The following is a 24,555-nucleotide window of genomic DNA, read 5'->3' as shown; positions in this document are numbered from 1 at the left end:
AGCAGTTGTATTTCATTAATTAAGCATAGATTGTGTTAAATTGCTGGTAAGTTACCTGTCTGCTTGTTTACCTACCTAAGACATGAATGTTCTCGTTCCAGAAAAATATGTGGAAAAACTTTTTGGTATAAACAGAGACCGTATGTCAGTAGATCAAATGGCTGTTCTTCTGGCCAGCAATGTCAATGAGAGTAAAGGTCATAGTAAGTAACTTTCTTGATAAATTAAATGTTTTGTTTTGTTTTTTTTTTTTAAATTACACTAGTATTTTGACTTTTTCAACCAAGAGTATTCCCTTTTGTGTGTCAATTTTTTTTAGTTTAATTATACTTCTGATAGATTAAAGAACAGAACTTGTTTTAAGGCCATAATATGATAGTTGTATTAGTTTTTTAGTTTTATTAGTTCTATTAGTTTTTATTTTTTTCCCAATCAAAAATATGACTTAAGCACTCGAGAACCGCAGATATAAATAAGCTCTATGAAAACTTGTCCATTTATATTGCATTTGTGGAATGTTTTTATCTGAAATATTCGTTGGCAAAGATATTTCAATCTTGTCTAGAAAAAGTTAAATGATAACTTCCATTGCTTTGTTTGTTTACAGCACCTCCGTTTACAACATGGAAAGATAAAAGGAAATGGAGACCAAAGTACTGGAGAAAACCTCTGCTAGATAGCAGCAGTAGTGAGGAGGAACAGTCTGTTGGACCTATTAAATATGGTAATTCAGAAGCATGGCATCCATTAAAAAAGAATACTGGGGAGAAAAACATAGCAATCTCTTCCCAACACCCGATATTTAAAATGATTCTTAAAAAAAATAGTATTGTCTTCAGCTCTTTTGGCTTCTTCCTGTTTCCTGTATACAGACATTCTTACATTCCTTTTTCATGTAACTTTTCTCAAAGTTGACCTTAATGGGTGGGGCTTAAGAAAAAGCAAAACAACACAAAAAAAAGCAAACAAAACCCAACAACAAAACAGCAACACAAAAAACCATCAACAAACTGGTATAAAGTGTGATTAGAAGCTTAGATGGGATTTCTGCCTATCTTTTCATGAAAGGGAACATAGAGATCCCTGGAATGTTACAGCTTCTCCAGAAGATGTTGTCTTTTTTTTCCCCAGAACTATAGAAAGTAGCACACTTCATCTGTTAGCTTAAACTTGTACAGTGTTGATCATAAGTGATGAGATCAGGAGGTAAAAAGCAAAGCTGCTGTTTAAACATAATTTGAGACTTGGAAGCTTGCTTGAGCATCAGTAACCTGAAATATGACTTATCATTGAAGTGGGAGCTTTGGGATTTCTTGGCATCCTCTGTATTCCTGTATAAATGTTTTTTGAGATAATCCTTTTTTTGACATTAGATGTCTGTTTCTTAAGGACACTTAGTTGGTGTCTTTTGGCCAAAGAAGCAGTCTTTATTGCTATTTATTTCTTGTCTTCACATGTTAAACATAACCAATTTTCTACATGTTACACAGTTTTAAATTTTTAAGATGCTGAAGTAATCATTTTGTTCTTGACTGTGGCTACACTTAGTATATAGAGATGTCACTCCTCATATGAAACGTATAGTGACAAATCACTTCTGTTTTGAAAAGATTCTTTTTTCATTTCCAGCCCACCCTACAGAACATAAGAAAAGAATTCCAGCTCTTGATACTGTTGTGACTCCAGATGATATCCGATATTTTACAAGTGAGACTGATGACATTTCCAACTTGGAGGCAAGCGTCCAAGAAAACCCCTGCAATGTACAGCTTTGGATTAAACTTGCATATAAATACTTGAACCAAAATGAAGGGTAAGTCTGCTTTTACATTTTAGTTTTATACCTTACCCATGCAGAAAAGAGGCTTGATTACAGTTGATGTTAAGGAACTTTATTTAACAAAGATGGAACTAATTCATCTCTTAAAAGCAGATTAAAAGAATACAAGGGATACTGTTAAAACAATGCTTCCTATTTTATTATGTTGGCCCCTCATATGAGAGGCAGATGGTGCTGATATGGAGCAAAGGTATGTCACTGAATTCCTCTATGTGGAAAAAATGGTACCCTTTGACATTCACTGATGCTTGCTGTACATGTTCATGGAGACCAAACAGAAGATGTGATCATAGTGATGTTGTGGGTGATACATTTCAGCAGTGGTGACAATGAGAGTAGGTCAACTGAAACATGTAGGATAGAAATGCAGTAGTCAACGTACAAAGAAAATACTTTCAGTCTGAAGAGAGCATGCTTTCTAAGTTATAAGCATAGTAAGAAAAAGACTTAAAAAAGAAGGGAGGAAACATAATGGAAGATAAAGTTTTTCTTAGCCTATAGTAGGTCTGTTTTTCAAATACTATCATTTCAATTTTCACAGCTCATCATCAGAGTGTTTGGATTCTACTCTAAATGTTTTGGCTCGAGCTCTTGAGAACAACAAAGAAAATCCTGAGATTTGGTGTCATTACCTCAGACTCTTCTCAAAAAGAGGAACAAAAGAGGAGATACAGGAAATGTGTGAAACAGCAGTGGAGTATGCCCCATCCTATCAGATATGGTGGACAGTAAGTAAAAAAAAAAAGTCAAATGTATGCATTTCCTACTGTAGAAATTGTTTGTTAAATAGGAAAATGCAATTTGTCTAAATAAGCCAATAGAACAGCTTGTGAAAGTTCCATTCACAGTGAGGTAATTCAAAGTTCTGCTTGCAGAATGTATGTAGAAATAGTCACTTTTTTCTCAGGAAAATCAGTCATTTAAAATCAAGATGTTTAATTTTGCTTTTTTTTATATAAGTTTGCAAAAATTAATGTTCACAAGGACATTGAAGTTGATCATTAAACATTTCAAGTGTTTTCTGAGGTTTTGGTATGTGGGGAGAGAGAAAAATTGTTCATAAGGTGATAAAATACATTATTCAAAGTATGTTATTCATGTTGTTTTAAACTTTAACCTTGAAGTTCCGCAAGTATTTTTCTTAATGTGAATTATTTTTCTCTAGTTCTTGAATTTGGAGAGTTCTTTTGATGGAAAAGACTATGTATGTGGGAGGATGCTGCAGTTCCTAATGGAAGTGACTGAGGGAGAGGAAAATCCCAATCTCTTATCGTTCCAGCTTCTGGAGACTCTGCTGTACAGAGTTCACTTAAGCTTGTTTACAGGAAGATACCAGAATGCTCTTCTTCTGCTGCAGGTAACTTCCAAGTTACCACCCTAAGATTTGTCTTTGTACCTTCATGCTGTTGCATCTTATATTTGCTAGAGGAAGTCTCCTAGGGACTTGTCTTTTAAAACACAATATAATCATAAATTTGCATATACATTTAGTTTCTTTGTTGCATGTTTTCTGTTGCATTGGGTTGTTAATAAGCGTAGGGTGTGCACTATGCTTCATAATACTTCTAGTTGCTTTAGAATTGCTTTAGTTTCTGGTTAGCAGTAGAGTGCTTCTCTAGGGACCTGTGAATTCTGTCTTGCTCAGGTATTCAGATGTGGTTTTTTTGCTACAGAAATGGTCAAATCACTTTTTTTTTTTTTTTTTTTTTTTTTTTTTTTTTTGGAAGATCATAGTGGCATGTTGTTTTGCATTTTTGCACCTTCTTCAAAAATTGGGGAGTGTTATCTCAGGCATTGGAGATCCTGTAAACTGCAAAGTTTTATCTCAGGCTTTTATTGTTACTTAAAGAGAATTCAGGTTGCTGTTGCTGACCTGTAGTCCACAAACTGGGAAGGAAGGTGAGAAGAGTCCTGAAAGTTGGAGCTGTGGTAATTTCAACCACGAGGTTTTCATTCCTGCCAGCAGGGGGCATTTATTGCTTGCTGTATCTTAAAACAATTTTCTTGGTTGTTTTAAGGCTGTTAATGTTTTAGTCTAGCTCAGTTTTAAATAAAAAATTATAATGCTTTGTTGACTTACACCAACAGCTATTCTGAAGGCAGTAGTACTGATAGTTTGGTTTGTGCTGTGCTGAAATGGAAGTCTAGAGTACATGAGGAGAGAACGTGGATTGGTTTCTCTTACCTTTACTCAAAGTATTACAGCAAAGCACTTCTTTGTGGATGTGTACCTGTAATGTGTCACTGAAAAGGACTGTAGTGAGGAGGAATTACTTAACCTTATTTAATAAGAAAAAAATTCTAGGTAAAAGTACTACTTGAAATTGAGTGGTAATAATTCTCTTTAGAAACTCGAAACAAAATTTTCTAAAATATTTTGAAGAGTGGATAAATGAAGTGTTGTTGAAACTTCAGTTTTCACCTCTTACTCAAGAAATACTGTGATTTTTGCCTAAATTTTCAAGTGTTTTTATTTCCTTTGAAAGTGCATTCTTTGTACTACGTTTTTGGAGAAAAAAGGTTGGCATACCTTTAGCCATGACATTTCTGTTCTGCTTCAGGAGTAGCTGTGTTTAGATTTTGTCTCATTGCTTGCTCTAATGATTTTATTTGAGATCTCGCAGTATAACTGGGCTTTTTTAGTTTTGAATGTGATTGTTTTAAAAAGTGTATTGGAAATATTAGTGAGAAGCAGAGAACTGCTTGAAAATGCATTGGGAGATGCAACATTTCAAAATCATTCTTTGCAAAATTCTCAGCAGTTTTTCTAAAACAATTAATAGAAATTATATAGTTGTGTATTTCTTGAATATACTCACACACTCACTAAGCCAAATTTAATCTTGATTGGGCATGAATTATTTCCTGTTCTCCATAGGAAAGATTTGGAACATTAGAACTTTTCCTGTTTCCTTTCCTCATACCTAAAAGATTATATGGTTAAAACATAGAATGTGTTTCTTCTAACCTTTACAGAGTGCTATAAAATCAGCAAATGAAAAGATAATATCAGAACGCCTTACTTCAAGTGACCGTTGCTTGGCTTGGCTGTCTTACATACATTTAATTGAATTCAACATTCTCCCAGTCAAGTTCTATGATCCAGCTAACGTCGGTCCCTCAAGGATAATGAACAAAGAGCCATTTCTAATACCGTGGCAAACAGTTCAAGATGTGAAGACTGATCCTGATACACTGTTAGCTATGTTTGAAGGTAAGATTAAGGGGGTAAACTACTCAATACATTACTCATTTTTTTTGCAGTTGAAAAAATATTATGCAACTTCTGGAATTTCATTGGTGGTGTGATATTGCTGCTATGTTAAACCACTGGGATTAAATCCAGTGCATATTTCATCTTGATTTGAACAGAAGAATAAGGAAACTCCATGGGTTGGGTACTTAATACCTGCACTTTTTCATCTGTGGTTGAAAGCTGTAGCTTTTCTTCTCTGAACTATGATATTGTAGCAAGATAGGTAACAGTAGCTTGTGACAGTATGCCACTGCCTCTTTTTGTAGACTTAAAAGCCAGGCTTCTGTGCTCATTACCTCTCTATCCCCCCCCATCCCTAGTGGGGCATATCAATTGGAAAGCTATTTTACTGGAAGATTATTATGCTTCCTTAGAAGATGCAGTGCAAAGCCTCTGTTTGTCTTCATTTGGAGTTTAAATAAAGAGAGTAATTTTTTTAAAAGATGTCTAATGAAGATACTGGAAGAAATGAAATTGACTTAGGCACTGCCTGGGGAAGACTTTATACTGGTGTTGTTTGAATGTCAGTACTTAGTGTGTTAGCTTCACTAATATTGAACTGTTGTGGAGTATAAGTATGCTGCATATGATGATAGGGTGTGCAAGTAGATAGTCAAGCATAATCTTTGTAGGTAGACCTGTAGGAGTGGAAGTAGTCTAGCCATGATAATGTGTTGTTTAGTATTGGAATTTAGTAACTTTGTTTTTCTTAACGTAAAAAGAATTTCCCCCTGTTAGTTCTTGCCTCAATAGAACTGATTTCAGCAGCTACACTGGAATTACTGCTATGTAATTCTAAGTAGGTGATATCCTACCAGTGAACTATTCAAGCTGACAGTATGTTTCCTGTACTGTTTGAGTTTTTGTTGTTTTTAAATGAATGAGGGATGAAACTCCTGAAAGACTTCTTTTCATTCTTATCTTCATTGTGATATGTTAATGAAAAAAACCTGAACTTTTCCAGCAATAGTCATCTTCCTGTTTTTAGTAACTCAGAAGAGCATTGCTGAGAACTTCCCAGGCTTTTGTAATTTTATGACTAAGGGATAATTTTTGTGATGTTAATGTTTTAAGTAACACTTGACATTACTTGAGGTCTAAGGTCTTAATTCTAATGTTTTTGTTTTGAAGATGCAGTCAAAACGTGTACTGATGAAAGCCTTGAGGCTGACAAAAGAATAGCTGTATGCTTTCCTCTCTATAGGAACATGATAGCTTTATTGAAGCTCCTTGAGAGGTAAGATGTTTCCAGACACTTCCAGTTAAGAGTGCTCAACTCTACTTTTTTAAACATAACCTTTATCTTTTACTTTAGGTGGGAGTCTGCAGCAGAACTTTGTAGATCTTTATTGGAGCTCTGCCCTGACAACTGTCTGCTCTTGGAGAGTTTGGCCACCTTATATTTGCAGATGGAGCAGAGTGAAAGTGCCTATGGAGTGTGGATTGGAGCATTTCAGAAGAGTCCTCAGAATGCAGAAATTTTTTATCAGTTGTGTAAATTTCTTATATCACAGGTAATAATACCCAGCCCCAAAAGTGTCTCTGGCCTGCTGGCTTTATAAAAGTTTTGGGGGTTGTATGTCATTTCAAACACTTATTCAAACTGATTAATCTTCATGATATTTTTGTAATGTCTTGTTTTTCTTTATATGAATTTAATATAGAACTGCCAAGATTAGTGACAAGATTTAATGTAACCAAAGGAATTGTATGCATGGATAAACTTACACCTCAAACTGTTTGTTCTAATCCAGTGTTAGTATCCTTATGAAAGAATAATAGACAGTAACAGCAGAGTGCTGTAAGAAGTTTTCCTTTTTTTTCCTTCTACTTGCTGACTGACTGAATTAAACATTATTTTTGAGAGATTGAAGCAAAGGAGTATTACAGAGATAGACAGCACTTAATAATTATTATGCTTAAATTTTTCTTGTCAGCTTCAGGTTTATGTCTGATTTAATTTTTTTAATTTAAAAAAACCATCAAAAAACAGGGAAGGTCAGGCAGTGTTCTTCCACTGTTGCAAGATTTTGTGGCAGCTTTCTTTGAGAATACCTACCAACAGCATGATTCCATGGATCTCTTAAGGTATGTTTATGATATTTTCTGTGCAAGTTTTGGTAATACTGACATTTTCTTGAAAAACAGGACAGTCTGTAATTCTTTTGCTTTCAGCTTGGCAAACCTTAGTAAAACTTCAGAGAATTATGCTGTGATATTTTCTAAGGTTCATGTAAGTTGTTTGTGCTTTCATAACTAAGTTGCAAAGCCGTAAGATGAAAAAAAGACAAAACAGGCAGCAAGTTATGGGGAAAATGGGCATCAGTCAAATATGTTGCATCCCTAAGTTGCTTTTTCGAAGCTGGAAGCAAAAAACTTTGTGTGTCAAACCTGTTATTTAGGGCATTTACAAAAGGCCTCCATTCAGAGCTCCATGCTTTTCATGAGCAAACTGTTGTTGCTGAAAAAGTGCAGGTTGGTAACCAGTCTGCTGAAACTCCATCTAAAATTCAGGCATCTACTTAACTGTAGGAAGCTTGCATACAGAAAACTTGAGGAAGTCCATAAAAGTTAGCTGCCTTTGAAGGCTTTCAAAGGAAGATCTTATTTGCTGAAGCTTAAATGTAGATAAGGCTGTGAAATGTTTTTATCTTTTTTATCTCCAAGTTGGGTGTTATGTTTTTATTCCTGGTTGTGTTTGTTTACATTGAATTTAATATTGGTAGCGCAGTGTAGCTGATGGTAGGTAGGTAATTGTATCCTATGTTTTGATGTATTTTATGGGGTAGTTGTGCCAGAGAAAGAAACATTTCTCACATCATCACATAATGGAATAGAATGCTTTCTATATAAAGTATTTCTATAATTTTATGCGATACTTTCTTACATCTTTCTGAGCAGAATTAATCTCTAAGAACAGTAGATGCATCTCTTTAATACATCTCATGAATTAAGATTCTACACTAAATGATATGTCTCTGTAGGAGTCTTCTGAGTAAAGGGATGTTACCATTTATTACCACTTTTTCTCTTTCAGATATCTCTTGAATTTTCCAATGCCGATTGAATTTACAGCACCTCTCTATAAAGAGCATCTTACAGATGACATTGTAAACCAGCAAATCCCATATCTTTGGCAGATCTACTGGTGAGGCTTTCTAAAGTATTTCTGAAAAACAGCTGGTGGGTCTGAGTAAATGGAGTTTTCAGTTGCAGAACATTAATCATTTACTGAGGGTGTGTCCCTTCAGGTTTTGTCAGAGCACTTAGTATGTAAAAGAATTCATAAGAGATACAAGAATAGAAAACAATTTGAGAGTTGCATTTTTAAACTGTGTAGGTTGTGTTATTCCTTGTAAGCAGTTGAGATTTCCCTACTTTAATGTGCTGCCTGATAAAATCAGTCCGTTGTGCATTTCAACCAAAAAGCAGTTTTCAGTTTATCTCGGAATTCGAAAGCTTTGTTTCTAACCCTTAGAAGTGTCTGCATTGTGTAAATAACGTGTAACTTTTTTTTTTTAACTTCTAATATAAACAGTTTGTGCCAGTCTCTTCATGCGAGTGTTAGTGAAGCACTGGATGCTTATGAAGCAGCTCTTGGTGCAGTGATGCAGCAGGAAATTGTTCAGAACATCTGGCTGGAGTAAGTTGTTAGGGGAGGAAAGTAGTTTAATCTCCAAACTATTCAGTGAAGGCCACCAGAACTATCTTTTTTTTCCTTTTCTTCCAGTTATCTTGTTTTTATGAATAACAAGGTTGTTGGATCCAGCAACAAAGTTCAAGAATTCAAGGTTTTTACTGACTTAGTGAACAGATGTCTGGTTACGGTCCCCACACGATACCCAATTCCTTTTAGTGCTGCTGATTATTGGACCAATTACGAGTTTCATAACAAGGTAAAAACACTTGCATGGGTGTTTTTAAATCAAACAAAAAGACTGATATCCTTTTTACGAGTATTTCTAATTGTCAAAATACAGCACAGGTACTATATGTGCACTGGCAGCTAGGAATTAATAAAAAAAATAATTGGAGAGTATAGTGTTACAAGCAGGAAAGTATCTAGCAGTGACTTCTTGAGTAGAGGATAAGAGAAGCGTAAATAAGTGATATGTTTTGATATTGTGTAGATACAGCTCTTAATGGCAGACTATTCTTTATTTGTGAAAAGAGAAACTGTGAAGGAGAGACGAGGTGGTTGAGCAAAAGGGGTCTGCAGAGCTCTAACACTGAAGGATGGAAACAGTATTTAAGCTGTCAGTTTTTATTACAGTGGTTGAGAAACAAAAGAAATAGAATAGTAAGGGAAAGATCAAGATGAGCACGTCAGTGAGTTTTGTTCTGGATCTGTAAATCCTATCTCCTATTTTGCTAACACTCAGTGCATTTCTTTTTGCTTACTAAATATGAGCTGGAAGGACTGAAACAGTAGTGGCATTAGCTTCTGTATGAATTGATTTCTGTACCACTGAGGGGATAAGATTTTTGGGTGTTAAATTATTTTGGTCACAAAGTTTGTAGTTTACTTCTCCGTCAATCTTGGCAAAATTAGTCACCTATAAAGCAGATTAATGTTTATAATTCAAATTTTACAGGTAGTTTCCTTCTACTTGAGCTGTATTCCGAAATCTCAACATTCCAAAGCTTTGGAAAGGTTTTGTTCTACCATGCCTGCTAATCCTGGACTTGCACTGAGGTATGTAGAAATACGTGTAATCAAGGTAAACACTTTGTACAAGATGCATGCAATTTGATTTCTACTGGAAGAATGAAACCTCTTCCTCGTACTGCATTTTTTTCAGGTATATTGTGCTTTCTGACATCTTCTCAATCTCTTTCTAGTATTTTACAGACTTCCAGTCTATTTACAGAGTATATAATTACATAGGAACTGTTAATAAATTTATCCATTTTGCACATGAGTCAAAATGTCAACATTTCAAGTGTATGGAGAGTATTAGTGGTATATTAAAATCTTGTGTTTATTGTAAGTGTAGTTCCAATGTGGAGCAAAATAAAATGGATATACCAGTATATAACAGTGTTACCTGAAGGCTTGGTGCATTATAGCGAAGACAAATCACTTTAGAAAGTGATTTCCAAATCATTTTGGAAAGGTCTTATGGGAAACAAAAGCAATTAAAGTGGACATCATGCTGACTGTTACTGAACAATATTTCAAAACATTCTTCCATATTCTTCATTCTTTCCAGGATTAGGAAGCTTGTATCAGTGCGTTCGGCTGCTGTGAATTCACAAACATTCTGTTGAATAAGTTTGATCAGTGCCTGAATGCTTACTGTTTGTCATCAGTAGGGGCTGCTGAGATTTAAAAGCTAGATGTTAAAGAAGCATGTTGTTGGCACAGGGAGAGAATATGACACCTACCTTTTGGTGTAGGAAGGTGAATGGCTGCATTTTAAACCAAGTTGCAATTCTGTTGAGGTGGTGCTTACAGCTTCCTTAGACCAAGTTGATACTGCATGAAATGGGTGAGCAGAACTGGCTGCACAGTAGCTTGTAGTCACAGCAGAAGTCATTTGTCTTCCTTCAAATGAACAGTTGCTAAAAAACGAATCTTGTACTGTGCCAAGATCATATTTTCTCTCTGATTTTATACTGTGTAGTTACTCTCCTGACGTGCATCTTTTTCTGAAAACATTCTCAGTCAGTACTGTGTGTGATGCCTTGCCTCTTTTTCCTATCTGCAGCTCTTGGTTGAGATTAGGTATAATATATTTTGTATAATGAGTTTTTATCTTTGCGTTGCTGTTCTGCTTCCAGTGATTAGAGCAGTGTTCCTTTCTCATGAATGCCTTTTACAGACTACTTCTGCGGTACTGGGAGGAGAGCAATGTTCAAATTCTGAAACTGCAAGCCAAGATGTTTACATATAATATCCCAACATGCCTGGCCATCTGGAAAATGTAATGCTACAGTCATACATCTGTTTTCATAGATATTACTTTTGTTTATAAGGTTTACATCACAAAGGTAAATCTGAAACATCCTTCAAATTGGGCTTGTGCTGGAAGTCTCTCATTATTTTATTTAAGCAGTTACTTTGTTGCAACAGACAAGGTACTGTCATGTCTTTACTGTTACAAGTGAATGGAATTTCCCTCTTGGAGAAGCTTATGTGAATGGATATTATGCAGATAAAGATGATGTATTTACAAGTTGCCTTTTTTAATTCAACTATTGACTTCTGTCTCCTCCTCTCTACCCTCCCCTTTATATATCACAATAGCAGTAATCTCCATTATCCAGTGATGCTGAACTGATCTTTTTCTTCAGTGTTTGTTCATAATGGGGAACCACTGAAATGTCTTGCTCATGTAAGATTGTTTTTAAAAAATGGCTATTTCTATCTTTTCACTGTAGATTAATATCATTGGAAGTTAGTCAGTGTCTTCACAAGGAATTTGTAGATCCATTCCACATCAGTATTTTGCCGATGATGGCACTTGAAAGAATTCAAGAATAAATATTTTTGTTTCTTTTTCTCAGAGCCATTGCTGCCGAGTGTTTTCTAATGGGACAAAGAGAAGTAAGTCAGTGCACTTTACTAAAATGAATAATTATGAAGTTCTGTAGGTTTGTTTTTTCCTCTGCTTTATGTACATCAATGGTGCTCTTAAACTCAAGGTTTCTTGATAGTTGAAATATTCTGTGTATAAACACAGAAGCATTTGCTTCAAGTGTGAGAGGTACCTTCAGCAATTGAAGTAGAAAGGATATTTTATATTTCTGATACTATTTGTATCTTTCTTCTATTGGGGAACCTGTGTTCTACTTTTTGTTTAACCCGGAGGAGATGACTAGCATTTCAAATACAGTAGAGGGATAAAAGGTTTCTTGTGCTGGAAGTTAACAACTACTGTTTACAGGAGTTGGAATGGTGGTTCTGCCAAACGCATGTATGTAGAGAGCTTAAGTAGTGATTTCCCTGAAAGCTATCTGCTTTTTTCCTCCTGAAATAATGAATAGTACATAGTATTTGTGTGGAGAGTGTTTTTATCCCTCTACACAAATAAGTGTTTTTCGGCACAGCAACAGAGTTACTTTTCAGCTCAAACAGAATGGATCTTCCTGGTGTTATTGCTCTCACCCAAAATGTTCTGCTTGTGAAAAGTTGCTTTGTATTAAAGGGGATCCAGGAGGCCCTGGGTTTGTGACTCACCACTTGGTTGTGGCATTTCTGAGCTACTTCTCTGTGGTTTCACATTACGTGTCATTTTTGTAGAGCCTCCCTCTCAGCACCCTTCTCTTCTGTCAGTAGTTTTTCGTTTAAAACAAAGCTTTAACTGATAGATAATAGGTAGTATGGCTGCTGTTATAGTCAGTTATGAAGTCTTTTTCCCTTTTTACTGTCTCTTAGTGTCATGGAAAAAAAAAATACCCCCAAGTAGGCAGTTATTTAGTTGATAAGATCAAATAATTCAGTCAGGAGACGTGAAAGGCATGGTTGCATACTCAACCTTAATTCTGTCTCTGTATTGATGATTTTGTGTCATCTGCAATTAGTCACAGATCCCTGCTTCAGTCATTGTATTAGGAGGACTACATTTTCAGGCACTACGCACATTACAGCAAGACTGACTTAGAAGGTCACTGCTTTATTTAGTTATGCAATTGGAAAAATGTTTCAAATTAATTCAGAAGAGGGCTCTCAAAAAAGATGAACCAATTAGAAATAAAACATATGTAAAATAGTGTAGTTGGATTACACCCAGAAGAAGTCATATAGCTTTCTCCTGCAACCACCTCACTAACCATGCAATGTGAAGTAAAATCACTTAGGCACACAAAGTGCAGTTATTGTTTTTTAGGGACAGGAGGGTGGAAGAGAGGGGAGAAATGCCCAGTTAGAGGTGTAGTGAGCACTTTGACAGCTATACAAACCAGTGACAGTTGCAGACGACTGTAGTTTATTGTAAACAAGTGAAATATTGTTTGAAGAGTGGGTTATGATTCAGATTCTGGATTTCCTATCCCTGGAAAACCTGTCATTCCCTTCCGCAGCTCGTTTATAAGATTGCTGAGAGAATATATTTAAACGGTTATGAAAGTTTTAAATGCTAACAAACCCCTTCACCAATTACACTCTGATTAGGGTTGGTACTCGCAATAGCAGTAGTTGAAGGAGGCTTCTGTAGATGTCTGCATTAAACCTTTTTGGTTCTCTTAGTTCCAGATGTAAAATGGTTTAAAAACCCAAAAAGAAACAACAGACCAACAAAGCAAGGAACAAACAGAAACAGCCATTTTGTTTTGCTAGTGTTGCAGGCATATAAGCTAAAGCCATGTTAAAGCATAGATAGGTGGTAGATGTCTTAGGAGAAAACCTATAGAATTAAAAGGTGGAAGGGACAAAGCAAGCTGCTTTATCCTCTGAATGTGCTCTATCCTGTGCAGTGAACAAGGCAAGAGTCTTGAGAAGAAAAATAGTTGTCTTTATGTAATTAATTCAAGGGTCAGAATTAAGGTCAGATGTGAACTTGCCTTTTCATTTGGTAGCAACATAATACTTGAAAAACTGATTTAAAAAAAAAAAAAAAGTATTACATTTGATTTTTGAGTTTTAAATCAATGACTTTGAGTGCACAGCATTCTGCTGACTTAATATTTGTTTTTATTTTACAGGTCCATCATTTATATCAGAGAGCTCTTCATAAGTTACCTCTATGTGCAACACTATGGAAAGATGTAATGTTTTCTCCTTATGGTTCAGTTTGAGGTTTCCTATAAATTTTCTGCATATCCCATATCCTTAGATGTGGTGATGCTCAAGCTTTGGCTAAATCTTATATCTGCTTCCCCATCTCTTGCAGCAACTCTTGTTTGAAGCGTCAGGAGGAGGTAAAACTGATAACCTGAGAAAACTAGTATCCAAGTGCCAAGAGGTTGGAGTCAGCCTAGATGAGCTTTTAAGTTTAAACACTTGCAGAACAGAATGCAAGAATCTCTGAACGCTGGGTACAGTCAGCCATAAGTTCTGTTAAATGCCAAAATCAGTTGAATGATTCTTCAGGCTGATCTATGCCTAAGATCTGCATAAGGCAGATGAGTATTGCTGAGCATATCAAGCCTCCGGTCTGCTTTCCGTGAAGCTGGAAACAATTAACATGACCCTCCTCTCTGGAAAAATGAACTCCTGTCTGGCCTCGCTTCTGGGCCCTGCCAGATTGTCATAGCATCATGTACGTAAGTATAGTTAATCCAAATGACAGACATTATTTTTTTCATGTTTTTCTTTTGTTTTCTGTTTTCTTTGTTTTGCTGTTCCTGATTCACTTGACACTCTCACTGATGCCTGAGAGATCTGTGTTTGGGATTAATTTACTGGGCTGTGTTTACAGTAAAAAGCAAGTAGTCCACTTTGGGTTTTTCCTTTTTTTAAACCTTTTTTGAGACTTTTTCATTACAGGATTTAAAACAAAAGCAGCCGCTCTTAAGGAAAGTGTAACTGCCGTGGCCACAAGTATGCTTGTTGCACTTGAAGGCTCTAAGAGGGCTGCTTACTGCCCTTTTCTGCATTGGACTCATGGCAGAGACTATTAAACTTGAAGATTAAAGAAACTATTGCAAATGCCAGTGCATCAGAACCTAAGAGTGGTCAATTATGTGCAATTTTTGTAAAGAAATTTTAATTTATAATAAAGTTTAACAGTTTAAAGAAACTTGGTGTTGGTCTGTTCTGTACTGGTACACCCACGTTCCATTAGTTATTTTTGCAGACATTTCCAGTTTCAGTTGATGTTAGAAAAAATATTCTGTTGCTTATATATTACCCAAAAGACAAACACATGTGGTTGAGTTACCTACTGTGGCTGTAGGATAACTATATATTTTTAGGTTTGTTTTTTTTTTTTTTTTTACCTTTGCCTCAGGTACACAGATGAATTTGTCCCATTTTCCTTTCAATAATGTCACGTCAGTAATGGAAAGTACGCTTTATATTTTTCATTTTCAGCTTTAATGAAATGAGGCCCTCTTTCCACAGTCCCTGCATGCATTGCAGAGGGATAGTACCAACCTACTGAGTTTGTCATGGGGCTGTTCACGTTGGGTTGGCTTTCTGCCTGTTCTTTCATCTGTGCAAAATTACATTTAAAAAAAAAAAAAAAAGTGCACCTTTTGCCAAGGTGACTTAAGCAGATGCTGTGAAAACAGAGTAAGTGGTCTAAAATGTTTGTAAATAAGGGAAAAGAGGCTTCTGACATTAAAAAGAAAAAAAAAAAATTAGTGGTTTTCAAAACCTGTATCTGAAGTTACACATGAAGCAGCTCTCTTAAAGGAGAGAAAAGTGGGAAATGCTGTTTTTCATGTAAGGGAATGGAGGATGATTACACACCATAAATACAAAGGTGTATAGAAAGATTTAAGAATGAATTACTAAGTAAGTAAAACTTCAAATACTGAGGTTAAATGGCCAGGTTTTCCTGGAGGCTGCAAAAGTATGGAATATGAAGAAAGCAGATTCTAACCCATTCTTTGTGGTACAGTAGTACTGATTTCTTCAGACTACACTTCAGTGGTACAGCTCAGAATGAAGAAGTAGACTGTAAACATGCAGTATTTAATAAAAGCCGCCTTGTCTGGTGAACATGGGCAGCGTGTGTAACTCAACTGATGTTCACATTTTTCTTCAGCAACATCTGAATGTATGCAGCAAGTTTGTAGCACGATGCCATTTCTCCTGTTCTGCTGACTAACGCTGTCAAGGGTTATAGCGTTCTAATTCTATCTTGCACATTCTGTCACTTCAGCTTCTCTTTTCATGTAGGAATGTTACCTTCTTTTATCTTTTGTGTCTTGCTTTACAGTGACTTTATAACAAAAGGCCTAGTTTTGCTTAAAATTTTAATCAGGGAATAATCATAGGTTGCCTGGAGAGCTTCTGGAGTCTCCTTCTCTGGAGATATTCAAGACCCATCTGGACATCTACCTGTGTGACCTATTGTAGGATGCCTGCTTTAGCGGGAGAGTTGGACTCGATGGTCTCTTAAAGTCCCTTCCAACCCTGGGCTTCTGTGATTGTGCAGTACTCTACCTAAAGGAGTTCTCACATGGAGATGAAGGGAAAGACAAACTGATGCTCTATCTGCTGCTGATCTTAATCCATATTGTTTTAATTAAAATATTCCTGGTTATCTTTACCAATATTACCTGTCACCTTTTGCTGCAATTTATGTTTGATTTGGCTCTGGGTACACTGCTCTGGCAGCCCTGCCTCAGCAGAGGGTTAGGCAATGTGACCTCTACGGTTTGCTTCCAAACTCAACCATTCTGGGATTGTGACATTTCTAGTGAACGTGTACTTCCCCCCCCTTAGTCTAATCACTCCTCCTGCCCCCTCATTTCCCTCGTTCAAATGGCAAAAAATCATGGAGCCAGGCCAGCACTTTTCTTACCATCCCTTGCTGGGACGTAGCTGTAAGAAATGACCTGCCTTTGGCTAAGGATGTAAATATTTCTTACCTTAGTGCATGCAGCTGTTTACAAACTACCTAGGGGCTTTACAGATTTCTTTAGTGCTTTTGTTGAGGTGTTCTACTGCACACCCTTTATTTTATATAGGACGCAGATTGTGATGGAGTCATTTTGCCTGGCTTTGGTCTTTCTGAAGATAGCCTGGCCTTTAATGAAAAATATATTTTACTTCTTTTGTTTATATGATTGACAGAAACAAACAAACAAAAAAACCAGCTCCATGATTCTTTAGATCCAGAAGGCTAAGGATGATTGTTTGTCTTTGGTGGTGGCTGAGACCATGCTTCAGATACGTGTGAGTTTTACATTGGCTTGCTTTCAAAGTCCTTCAGGCATATTCCTTGTGCACCTGTTCTATTCTGCCCTCAGTGCTCCTTAAGTGTTTATCAAAGCAAGCTAACTTCTCAAACTGATGGTATTCTGGCAAGCAGAAAATTCGCATCACCTTCAGAGGCACTGAAGTGAAAAGAGGGGGGAAGCATCCATCTCCTCCAACTTTCTTGAAAGCAGAACGCTGCTTGCACAGTCATCATTCTGTGATACAGATCTGTACGTGTACTGCGTCCAGCTGTATGCCTGGATCCAATTCCACAACACTCAAGGTTGAGATGGTGGAGAACAGTGAATGTATTTCTATCTTAATTAAGGACCATTAGTTCCCTTTTTTTTCTCCACAAGCTTTTGACTGTAAACATCGCAGAAAATCTTACCCAGCTTTGAAAAATGTAATTATCACCTGTGGCCTGAGATTAAAATGCTCTGAGGGATTGATGGTTGATTTTCAGTCCTAAGGATCTGAAGCATAACTACAGAGGTTGCTCCAAAAGTAATGCCTTTTGTTTATGTCCATGCAAACTACAACAGGTCCAAAAAGCGTAATAATATTGCTTAATAGAGCACGTTCTCAGCTACAAAACACTATTTTTTAACATAGCCACCACTATTAGCTATGCATTTTCACCAACAATGAACAAGAGCCTGCATCCTGTGCTCATAAAAATCAGCACCAGTGGAGGTGACCTGCTGTCATCGCTGCTGAAGTGCACTACTGAGTGCCTTACTGTGCTCACACCCACTGTCTGAACACCATAAACACAAAGTGTCAATGACTGTCAGTGGGTGCCAATTTTTCCTCATGGAGGAATTCAGGGCCACCTCTTTGCTTCGTATGCAACTTCCATGTCAGATGCCATTCTGTCAGAGTGCCCGTCTGCTTCTGCTGCCATCTGTCACACAGCAACAACATGGAATGGGTTGCATTCCCCTTGGTGGGAAGGTTCAACCTCTACTGCTACACTGCCAACATCTGCCTCTGATGTATTGGGCCAACATAATAAAACAGGCATTGCTTTCAGAGCAGCCCTTGTAAATACTGAGAAACAAACCCAAAAAGGAATAGCCAGGTAATCCTGGCTGTTGTTTCTTCATTTTCCAATTTGAGGAAGCAACTGACGGCTGGTGCAGCCCTAAGACACGTGAACTCTTCATTATTGCTGCAGTTGTTCCTGTGTTTCTAGTGTTCAAACTCTGAGGAAGGTGCAACTCTCTACATAATTTCTTTCTTCTGAGATGCACAAACTGCAGTTTTTCACTCAAGACTTTGGCTTCTAGTGGAGAGACAGGAGCTGTAAGTGGGCTGCAATCACATCAATCTTCTCGAGACAGTGAAGGAAGAAAAGCATCACAAAATGAAAGCTTTTTCCATTCAGAAGCAGGTTTTTTGTGTTCATGAGGAGCACCTGTTCTGGTCCTCTGTTCTGTTCTTTTCTAGCGATTTTATATATTGACTGTTTTTGTTTTTCCTTTGGTCTGTAAAGACCATCTCAAAGTTTTGGAAATTATCAAGACAGATTACATTAATTAAGCAAAATATTTACTAGGGCAGAACTGAATGAATTTTCTGATAGAAGAAGGAAAATCCCACCCTCGTAGTTGGCTTGCCCATCACTAAATAATTGAGAATATTTTTTGCCTACAAGGCTCCAGTGTGGGTACCTGCGTTTGCCCCTGAGAAGCAGTCAGACTGACAGCCCCTCCTCTGTGACCCATCGATTGAGCTTCTGTCCTGTGGTCAGTCACTCAGACTTACAAAGCAATAATATTTCTGTATTATTGGAACAAGTAAGTCTGAAACCCAAACTAATCCTAGAATAGAATCATAGAATCAACAAGGTTAGAAAAGACCTCCAAGATCATCCAGTCCAAATATCTGCACACCACCAATTTTTCCCTCTAAACCGTGTCCCTCAGTACAACATCTACCTATTTCTTGAACACTTCCAGGGACGGAGGGTGGTGATGCACTGTAACAGGTTTCCCAAGGAGGTTGTGGATGCCCCATCCCTGAAGACATTCAAGTCCAGGCTGGATGTGGCTCTGGGCAGCCTGGTCTGGTGGCTGGCGACCCTGCACACAGCATACTAGATGATCATTGTGGTCCTTTTCAACCCAGGCCGTTCTATGATTCTATGAGCTTTGTAGAATTCTGAGATTCTTTTCATGGGACCATGGAAGCACAGTTGGATCACAAAAGTTGTGACAAACATGCATGTGGTCATTTCTTCCCACAAATAATGTTTCTTTGGATTTCAAATATAAGTTTCTCCAATGATGAGTGGCTATTCAAACCAGTTGCAAACTCATTTCCATTCTCAGGTTTTATGTTGACTAAGTCTGGTCACATCTCTGCTAGATGACTTTGTGGGAATTGTTCTGGGATCATTTGTATATCTACAGAAAATCATGGAAGGTTTTACTGATGGATTTTGGTGGGATAAGAAGAATGTGTGATGTTTACTTTAATTTAGAAATACAGACCTTTTAACCAAGACAGCTGAATCAACTGAAAATCAATGGAGTTCATGGAGTTGCCTTGTCAACTGTATCTCAAAATGCAGCTTACTTTTCAGCACCTAGCTAATAGGAGTCACATATATCCTTGGTGTTGGCAGTCTTAAAAGAAAATAATTCAAAGAACTTTGCTAGATGCTGCGTCACATCCTTGCACCTGATAGTTTGAAAAGATGGTTTCTAAATGAGTTGAACGTAAGCATCTAAGTCTTGGCAGTATTTGATTGGAAGGCAATAATTCTGTGGGTTCTATATCTAGTGAAAAAAAGGTTGCTCAATATCTGTACCTACTTCATGTGTCACACAAGATGTTCCAGTTATATCTCTATCCTACAGTGGGAGTGGACTGTAGATGTGGAGGTGCTCCAAGGTAGCTTTGATAGAGTTCAAATGAAGATGCAGCAACAGCAACTTTTTTTTCAGCAACATTCAAATCCATTACAAATTTGTAGCAGATTGCAGAGGCAGTCAGATTGCATAGAAGTAGATGGGACCGTACATCTTATCTGAAATCAGCAGATGCCCATACACACCCTGCTTTTTCACCTGAGAGTGGGGGACTATCTTCCCTGTGGGTTTAGGGATGAGAAGAGAGCCGAAGAGGGCTTGTTTCCAGAGTATGTCAGTATTTCATGTCAGGGGTTTCTGTTGATCTGAAGAACAGAACAGGAGTGTTATTATATCTGCATTGGCAAGGAGGCTTAATGTTTCCAAGTAAAACAAGATCCAAATTTGACCTAAGAGAGGATGTAGCTGTTAACTGCTGTTTTTCTTTCTTTTTTTATTGCCTACTACAACTTGTTGCCCTACCTGAGTAGCAGATAATAAGACAGAGCATGGCCTGTGATTGAAAGTTAACCTTGTTAAATTGTTGGCAATGATATATCTGTGTGACTGTTAGCCAACAGGAGCATAAAAACCCATCATAAACTTCACAGTGCTGCACCTGGGGTACTGGCAGAAGTGACTGTGTGGTAGTAAACATCACTCAGTGAAATGCTTATGAAGACTAAACAGAAGTAAGCCTTTCAGTGTGGGCAGCAGGATCTGATCTGGCAGAAAACACCATAGAAGATGCAGTGGTGCTGCTGTAAAATGATTTGGTTCAAAGAGTCTGAGCTGGGGAAAACTGTGTTTTTTGAAAAGGAAATGATTTTCCATCTATTTCTCACTCTTATCACACAGAGGACCTGATGGTTGTAGGCGACCTCCTGTGAAGTGATTCATGAGGAAACTTTGCTCTCTGAGACGATGGTTGAATTCTACCTTTGCTTTTTATTTCTATGATAAGTGCTGATTTGACTCCCATTTATGCCCCTTTTAGTCTGTTTTCCAACCTGTTCAAGTATGCGGTGTGGCTGAGAAAGGGTGGCTGGGAAGCTTCTGTGTACAGGTCTTGAGAATAATGATGAGAACAACTCTTGTATTGAGAAGAGCTCATGCAGCATGAGTGGAATGGCAGAATAACTGCTCTTACAAGTTTGCATGAAGGAGTTTTTATTATGGTGATGTTGATGTGGTGTGAGAACAGCCCACATGCTCCTGCACAGCCCCCACTCACTGCCATCACATCTGCCTTTCCCACCAACTTCCACCTTTCCTTCTTGAGGCTTCCTTCTCCCTCCACTCTTCCACTGACAGAACAAAAGGTGACGGACAGAAACTGGAAAATGGGAAGTTTCACACAGATATGAGGAAGAACTTCTTTACAGTGAGGGTGACAGAGCACTGGAACAGGTTGCTCAGAAAGGTTGTGGAGTCTCCTTCTCTGGAGATATACAGAATGGGTCTGTATGACCTACTGTGAGGAGCTGCTTTAGCAGTAGGTTGGACTGGATGATTTCCAGAGGTCCCTTTCTGAACCTTATGGTTCTGTGATTTTTTTTCTCTTCTGAATGAGATGCCAGCACTCCGTTTTCTTCCAGAAAAGGTTGGTTAGATTTTAGAAGTAATTTCACTGTTTGGAAAGTCACCACCAGGACCTGCACAGTTCAAATCTCAGGAAAGTCAAGAAAAAACAAACTTTATCTAATTTCTTGTTGGAAGAACAGGAAAGAGCGATGACATATTCCCTGGGGGAATGTCCAGGCGGATTGGCATGTGGCACTTGTACACCAACAGCAGAGCAGTTTTGTCTTGGAGAGTAGAAAGTCCTGCTTTTTGTGCTTCCTGGTTGTAAAGCCCCATTAACAATCTGAGGGATTGCAGAATATTGGGGAGACACAAAGATATTGCACCATAAATAAGTGGACATATAATCGCATGAGAGGAGATGATAATACGACCAGTGTAATTCCTCTGGAAGGTAAAAAGTCGATGTTTTTGCCTGAGATCAGCATGTGAGTGGGGCAGTGTCTATAAAGTGCCAATGAACACAAAGCCTGTGTTTGTACCACTTAATTCAGCACAATCCTCCTCGAGTGCTACGTTGAGTCGTTTCTGTAGGCCCTGTGCCAGAGCTTTATCACATCAACATAGATCAAAGGTTAGGCTTGATTATTATATTTGTTTATCTTTCAGCTTTTTTTTTCTTTTTTTTTTTTCTGTTCAATTCTTCTAAGCAGTCCAGAGGCTTTAAACCATGAAAAGCTTTTGTTGAAACAGAGCAATGAAAACATCTGTTTCACTGTGGCCTCCTCTTGCCCAACATGCTGCTGGGTGGAGGGCAGGGAGGCTCCTGCATGGCTCAGCCTTGGGTTCTGCTGCAGTGGGAGTCCTAGGCCACATCTGGGGTGAGTGGCTGCATGGAGAATTGCCTGGAGAAACTTCTTTGAATCAGGAAGCTCCATCCCAATCGCAAAGTGCCTGCTGATGGGCAACTGGATCTCATCCCAAATTTAATTTTACGTTGGCCAGATCTCAGGGAAATTGTATACTGGAGTGCCTGGAAAACTTCCAAAGAAAAGGCAGAAATCCACCTAGCTGTCTGGAATACAGTGCTTCCAGACCTGCCATGGACACTGATAGGCTAACCCTGAACCTGGACTCGATCAGTCTGGAGCAACATATTTGTGCCTGAAATTCCATAAACATTGGTTGGACCAGTGAGATTGAGCAGGATATGGGCTCAAGCACAGACAAACCAACACACTGTTAACAGACTCCCCAGCATGGTTTTAGCCCAAGCAGTATTTGTCCTGCTATTTGGTGAATTGATGTGGACCAGACAACGCTTTTCATATGTTTTATGGTCAAGACCACTCAGTTTAGAAGAAAAGAAAGACTGGAGGGAGCATGAGCACATGGGCCTGGATAATGGACTGAGGGCAGAGGACAGCCCTGTTCCACTGAATTCACAGCACAGGCCTCTGTGCCTAGAGACACACACCAGGCCATGTGCTCTGGAGAGCACAGCCTGCTGGAGCCAGAGCCTGCTGGCTTCTTGCTGCATGGAACTGGGGTGCTGGTGGCCCTGAGTGCCCCAGGTGCTTCAGACATGGCCCCAACTCCTCTACGTGGGGACAGCAAGCTGGACTTCTGGCTCCATCTCCCACATGGGACTCCACAGTGCTCCACTCATTAGTTTTCCCTCGGGTCCCCCAAGCCGGCACAAAATGTTGACCTCAGGGCTGCAGTGAGTAAGAACAGTAAGTAATTATGCAGGGTGAAAGAAGGATGCTCACTTAGCAAAGCGATTGTATTTCTATATGGCTTTATGGAAACAGTGATGATGATGGTTATTAAGACTCCAGCTTGTACGAACAGTCAAATGCAGACTGAGAGACATTTCCAGGACGTTTTTGGAGAGTGTAAGTCTTTTCTTGTGTCCCTGCTGTAATGCCCCACCTGCAAGGCTTCAGGATTTGGGCTGCGCAAGCAGGCTCAGAGGCAGGCAGGAGAACACAGAAGCAGGCTGCAGTACTGGCTGTTATTGTGGCTTTCCTTCTGAATGTCCCACCTGCTCTAAGATTTTGAAATCAAGAGCTGTAACACTCCAGCAGGTTCAGAACACTGCTGCCCAGATCTCCAGCCTTCCAAGCACTCAGGGTTTCCAGCTTACTCTTTCAGATAGCTGAAGCAAACAGGCACATGATTTTTAATCTATTTTTAATAGAATGATGAATGAAAAGATTTGGAAAAAGTATTCCCAGGGGACTTCATTTTCTCAGTTTCATGACCACTTTTCTGCACAGACCTCAGAGTCACCTATGATTTCCCATTCCCCACATTCACCCCTTTTCTCAGCCTTGTGTGATGGGGCTCTGTTTTCTGTGCGCTTGGCTTTCCTGCCATCATATTGCTCAGAGTGACTGATGAGATGCTTTTCTCCTATGATGTTAGTGCCCTTTGATCAGCGTTATCAGTCAATCTCTTCATTGATTACTTCCTTTCTGCAGGTTTGAGTGTTTTACTGTAACTGGCATCCATCTTGCTGATCAAGGATGCTGTGTTTCAAATGGAAAACCACCACCAAAGCCTATGAGGATCCCATTGCCAGCCTGTGCCTGTCTCCTTCACCACCAAAGCAGGAGAGTCTGGGAGTGTCCCCTCTGCCAGAATTCCCCAAATCTACATAGGCAGTCTCCTCAAACTTCCCTTATGCAGTTTCTGGATGAGGGGTGGCTCACTGAACCAGAACCTGGGAAGGTGAATGGTAGATGTTTCACAACAGTGTGTGTAGGCATAGTGGCACAGGTTGTGGGGCCAAACAAGGCTTCTTCACCTGGCCCCGTCTGTCTGTGGCCTCAGGTCTGTATCCCTGATGGGAGAGACATTGCCATTGCACTGTGAGACAGAGCAAGATGTTGGGATTTCTGCTGGGATGTCTGGGAATACTCTCTTAACAAGTGTCTTTCCCTGTCTGTCATCTGCCATACAGTCCTGCTTCTGGTCATGCTACACCCTCCAGTCCCTTGGGGCCAACCTTTCCTGGAACGCTCTCTCGTGACTCCCCTGTGAATAAGGCCAGGCACATTCCCGCTACCTTGTTAAAAGGTCCGTGACATAGTTATCTACAAGCTTGTTCACATTAAAAGAAGTTATTAGGTTTTTAAAAGCTGATGGCTTAATTTTCAGCATGGCTCCCTCTTCAGAATCCTTTAATGGCTGGTTAATATCACATTGGCAGCCAAAACTTCTGAGTCATAAATGTGAAAGTTCTAAATTTTTTCCT

The 24,555-nt window shown here is 38.6% G+C and overlaps 1 protein-coding gene across 3 annotated transcripts in view; it reads left to right on the top strand.

Moving 5' to 3' along the window:
- Window positions 1-14,779, top strand: part of ZFC3H1 (zinc finger C3H1-type containing) — a 38,311-nt gene extending 23,532 nt beyond the window's left edge. For 2 of the 3 annotated variants that reach the window (XM_042815667.1, XM_042815665.1), the window contains exons 19-35: window positions 102-203; window positions 608-724; window positions 1,630-1,813; window positions 2,382-2,568; window positions 3,006-3,197; window positions 4,817-5,054; window positions 6,228-6,333; window positions 6,412-6,610; window positions 7,090-7,184; window positions 8,134-8,244; window positions 8,635-8,739; window positions 8,827-8,992; window positions 9,692-9,792; window positions 10,922-11,023; window positions 11,607-11,646; window positions 13,743-13,805; window positions 13,931-14,779. In XM_042815667.1, the coding sequence (XP_042671601.1) occupies window positions 102-203; window positions 608-724; window positions 1,630-1,813; window positions 2,382-2,568; window positions 3,006-3,197; window positions 4,817-5,054; window positions 6,228-6,333; window positions 6,412-6,610; window positions 7,090-7,184; window positions 8,134-8,244; window positions 8,635-8,739; window positions 8,827-8,992; window positions 9,692-9,792; window positions 10,922-11,023; window positions 11,607-11,646; window positions 13,743-13,805; window positions 13,931-14,068 (2,246 nt within the window). In that variant the 3' untranslated portion in view covers window positions 14,069-14,779. Of the gene's footprint in view, window positions 1-101; window positions 204-607; window positions 725-1,629; window positions 1,814-2,381; window positions 2,569-3,005; window positions 3,198-4,816; window positions 5,055-6,227; window positions 6,334-6,411; window positions 6,611-7,089; window positions 7,185-8,133; window positions 8,245-8,634; window positions 8,740-8,826; window positions 8,993-9,691; window positions 9,793-10,921; window positions 11,024-11,606; window positions 11,647-13,742; window positions 13,837-13,930 lie in introns of all 3 variants that reach the window. The other variant, XM_042815668.1, reaches the window with a different exon arrangement.
- Window positions 14,780-24,555: the final 9,776 nt, after the last annotated feature.

Source organism: Centrocercus urophasianus, unplaced genomic scaffold (assembly GCF_019232065.1).
Source record: "Centrocercus urophasianus isolate 14NV4802_14NV808 unplaced genomic scaffold, USGS_Curo_1.0 seq_15, whole genome shotgun sequence".
NCBI classification, from domain to species: Eukaryota; Metazoa; Chordata; class Aves; order Galliformes; family Phasianidae; genus Centrocercus; species Centrocercus urophasianus.
Note: the sequence above shows the minus strand (reverse complement) of the source record. Positions and strands in the feature narration are given on the sequence as shown.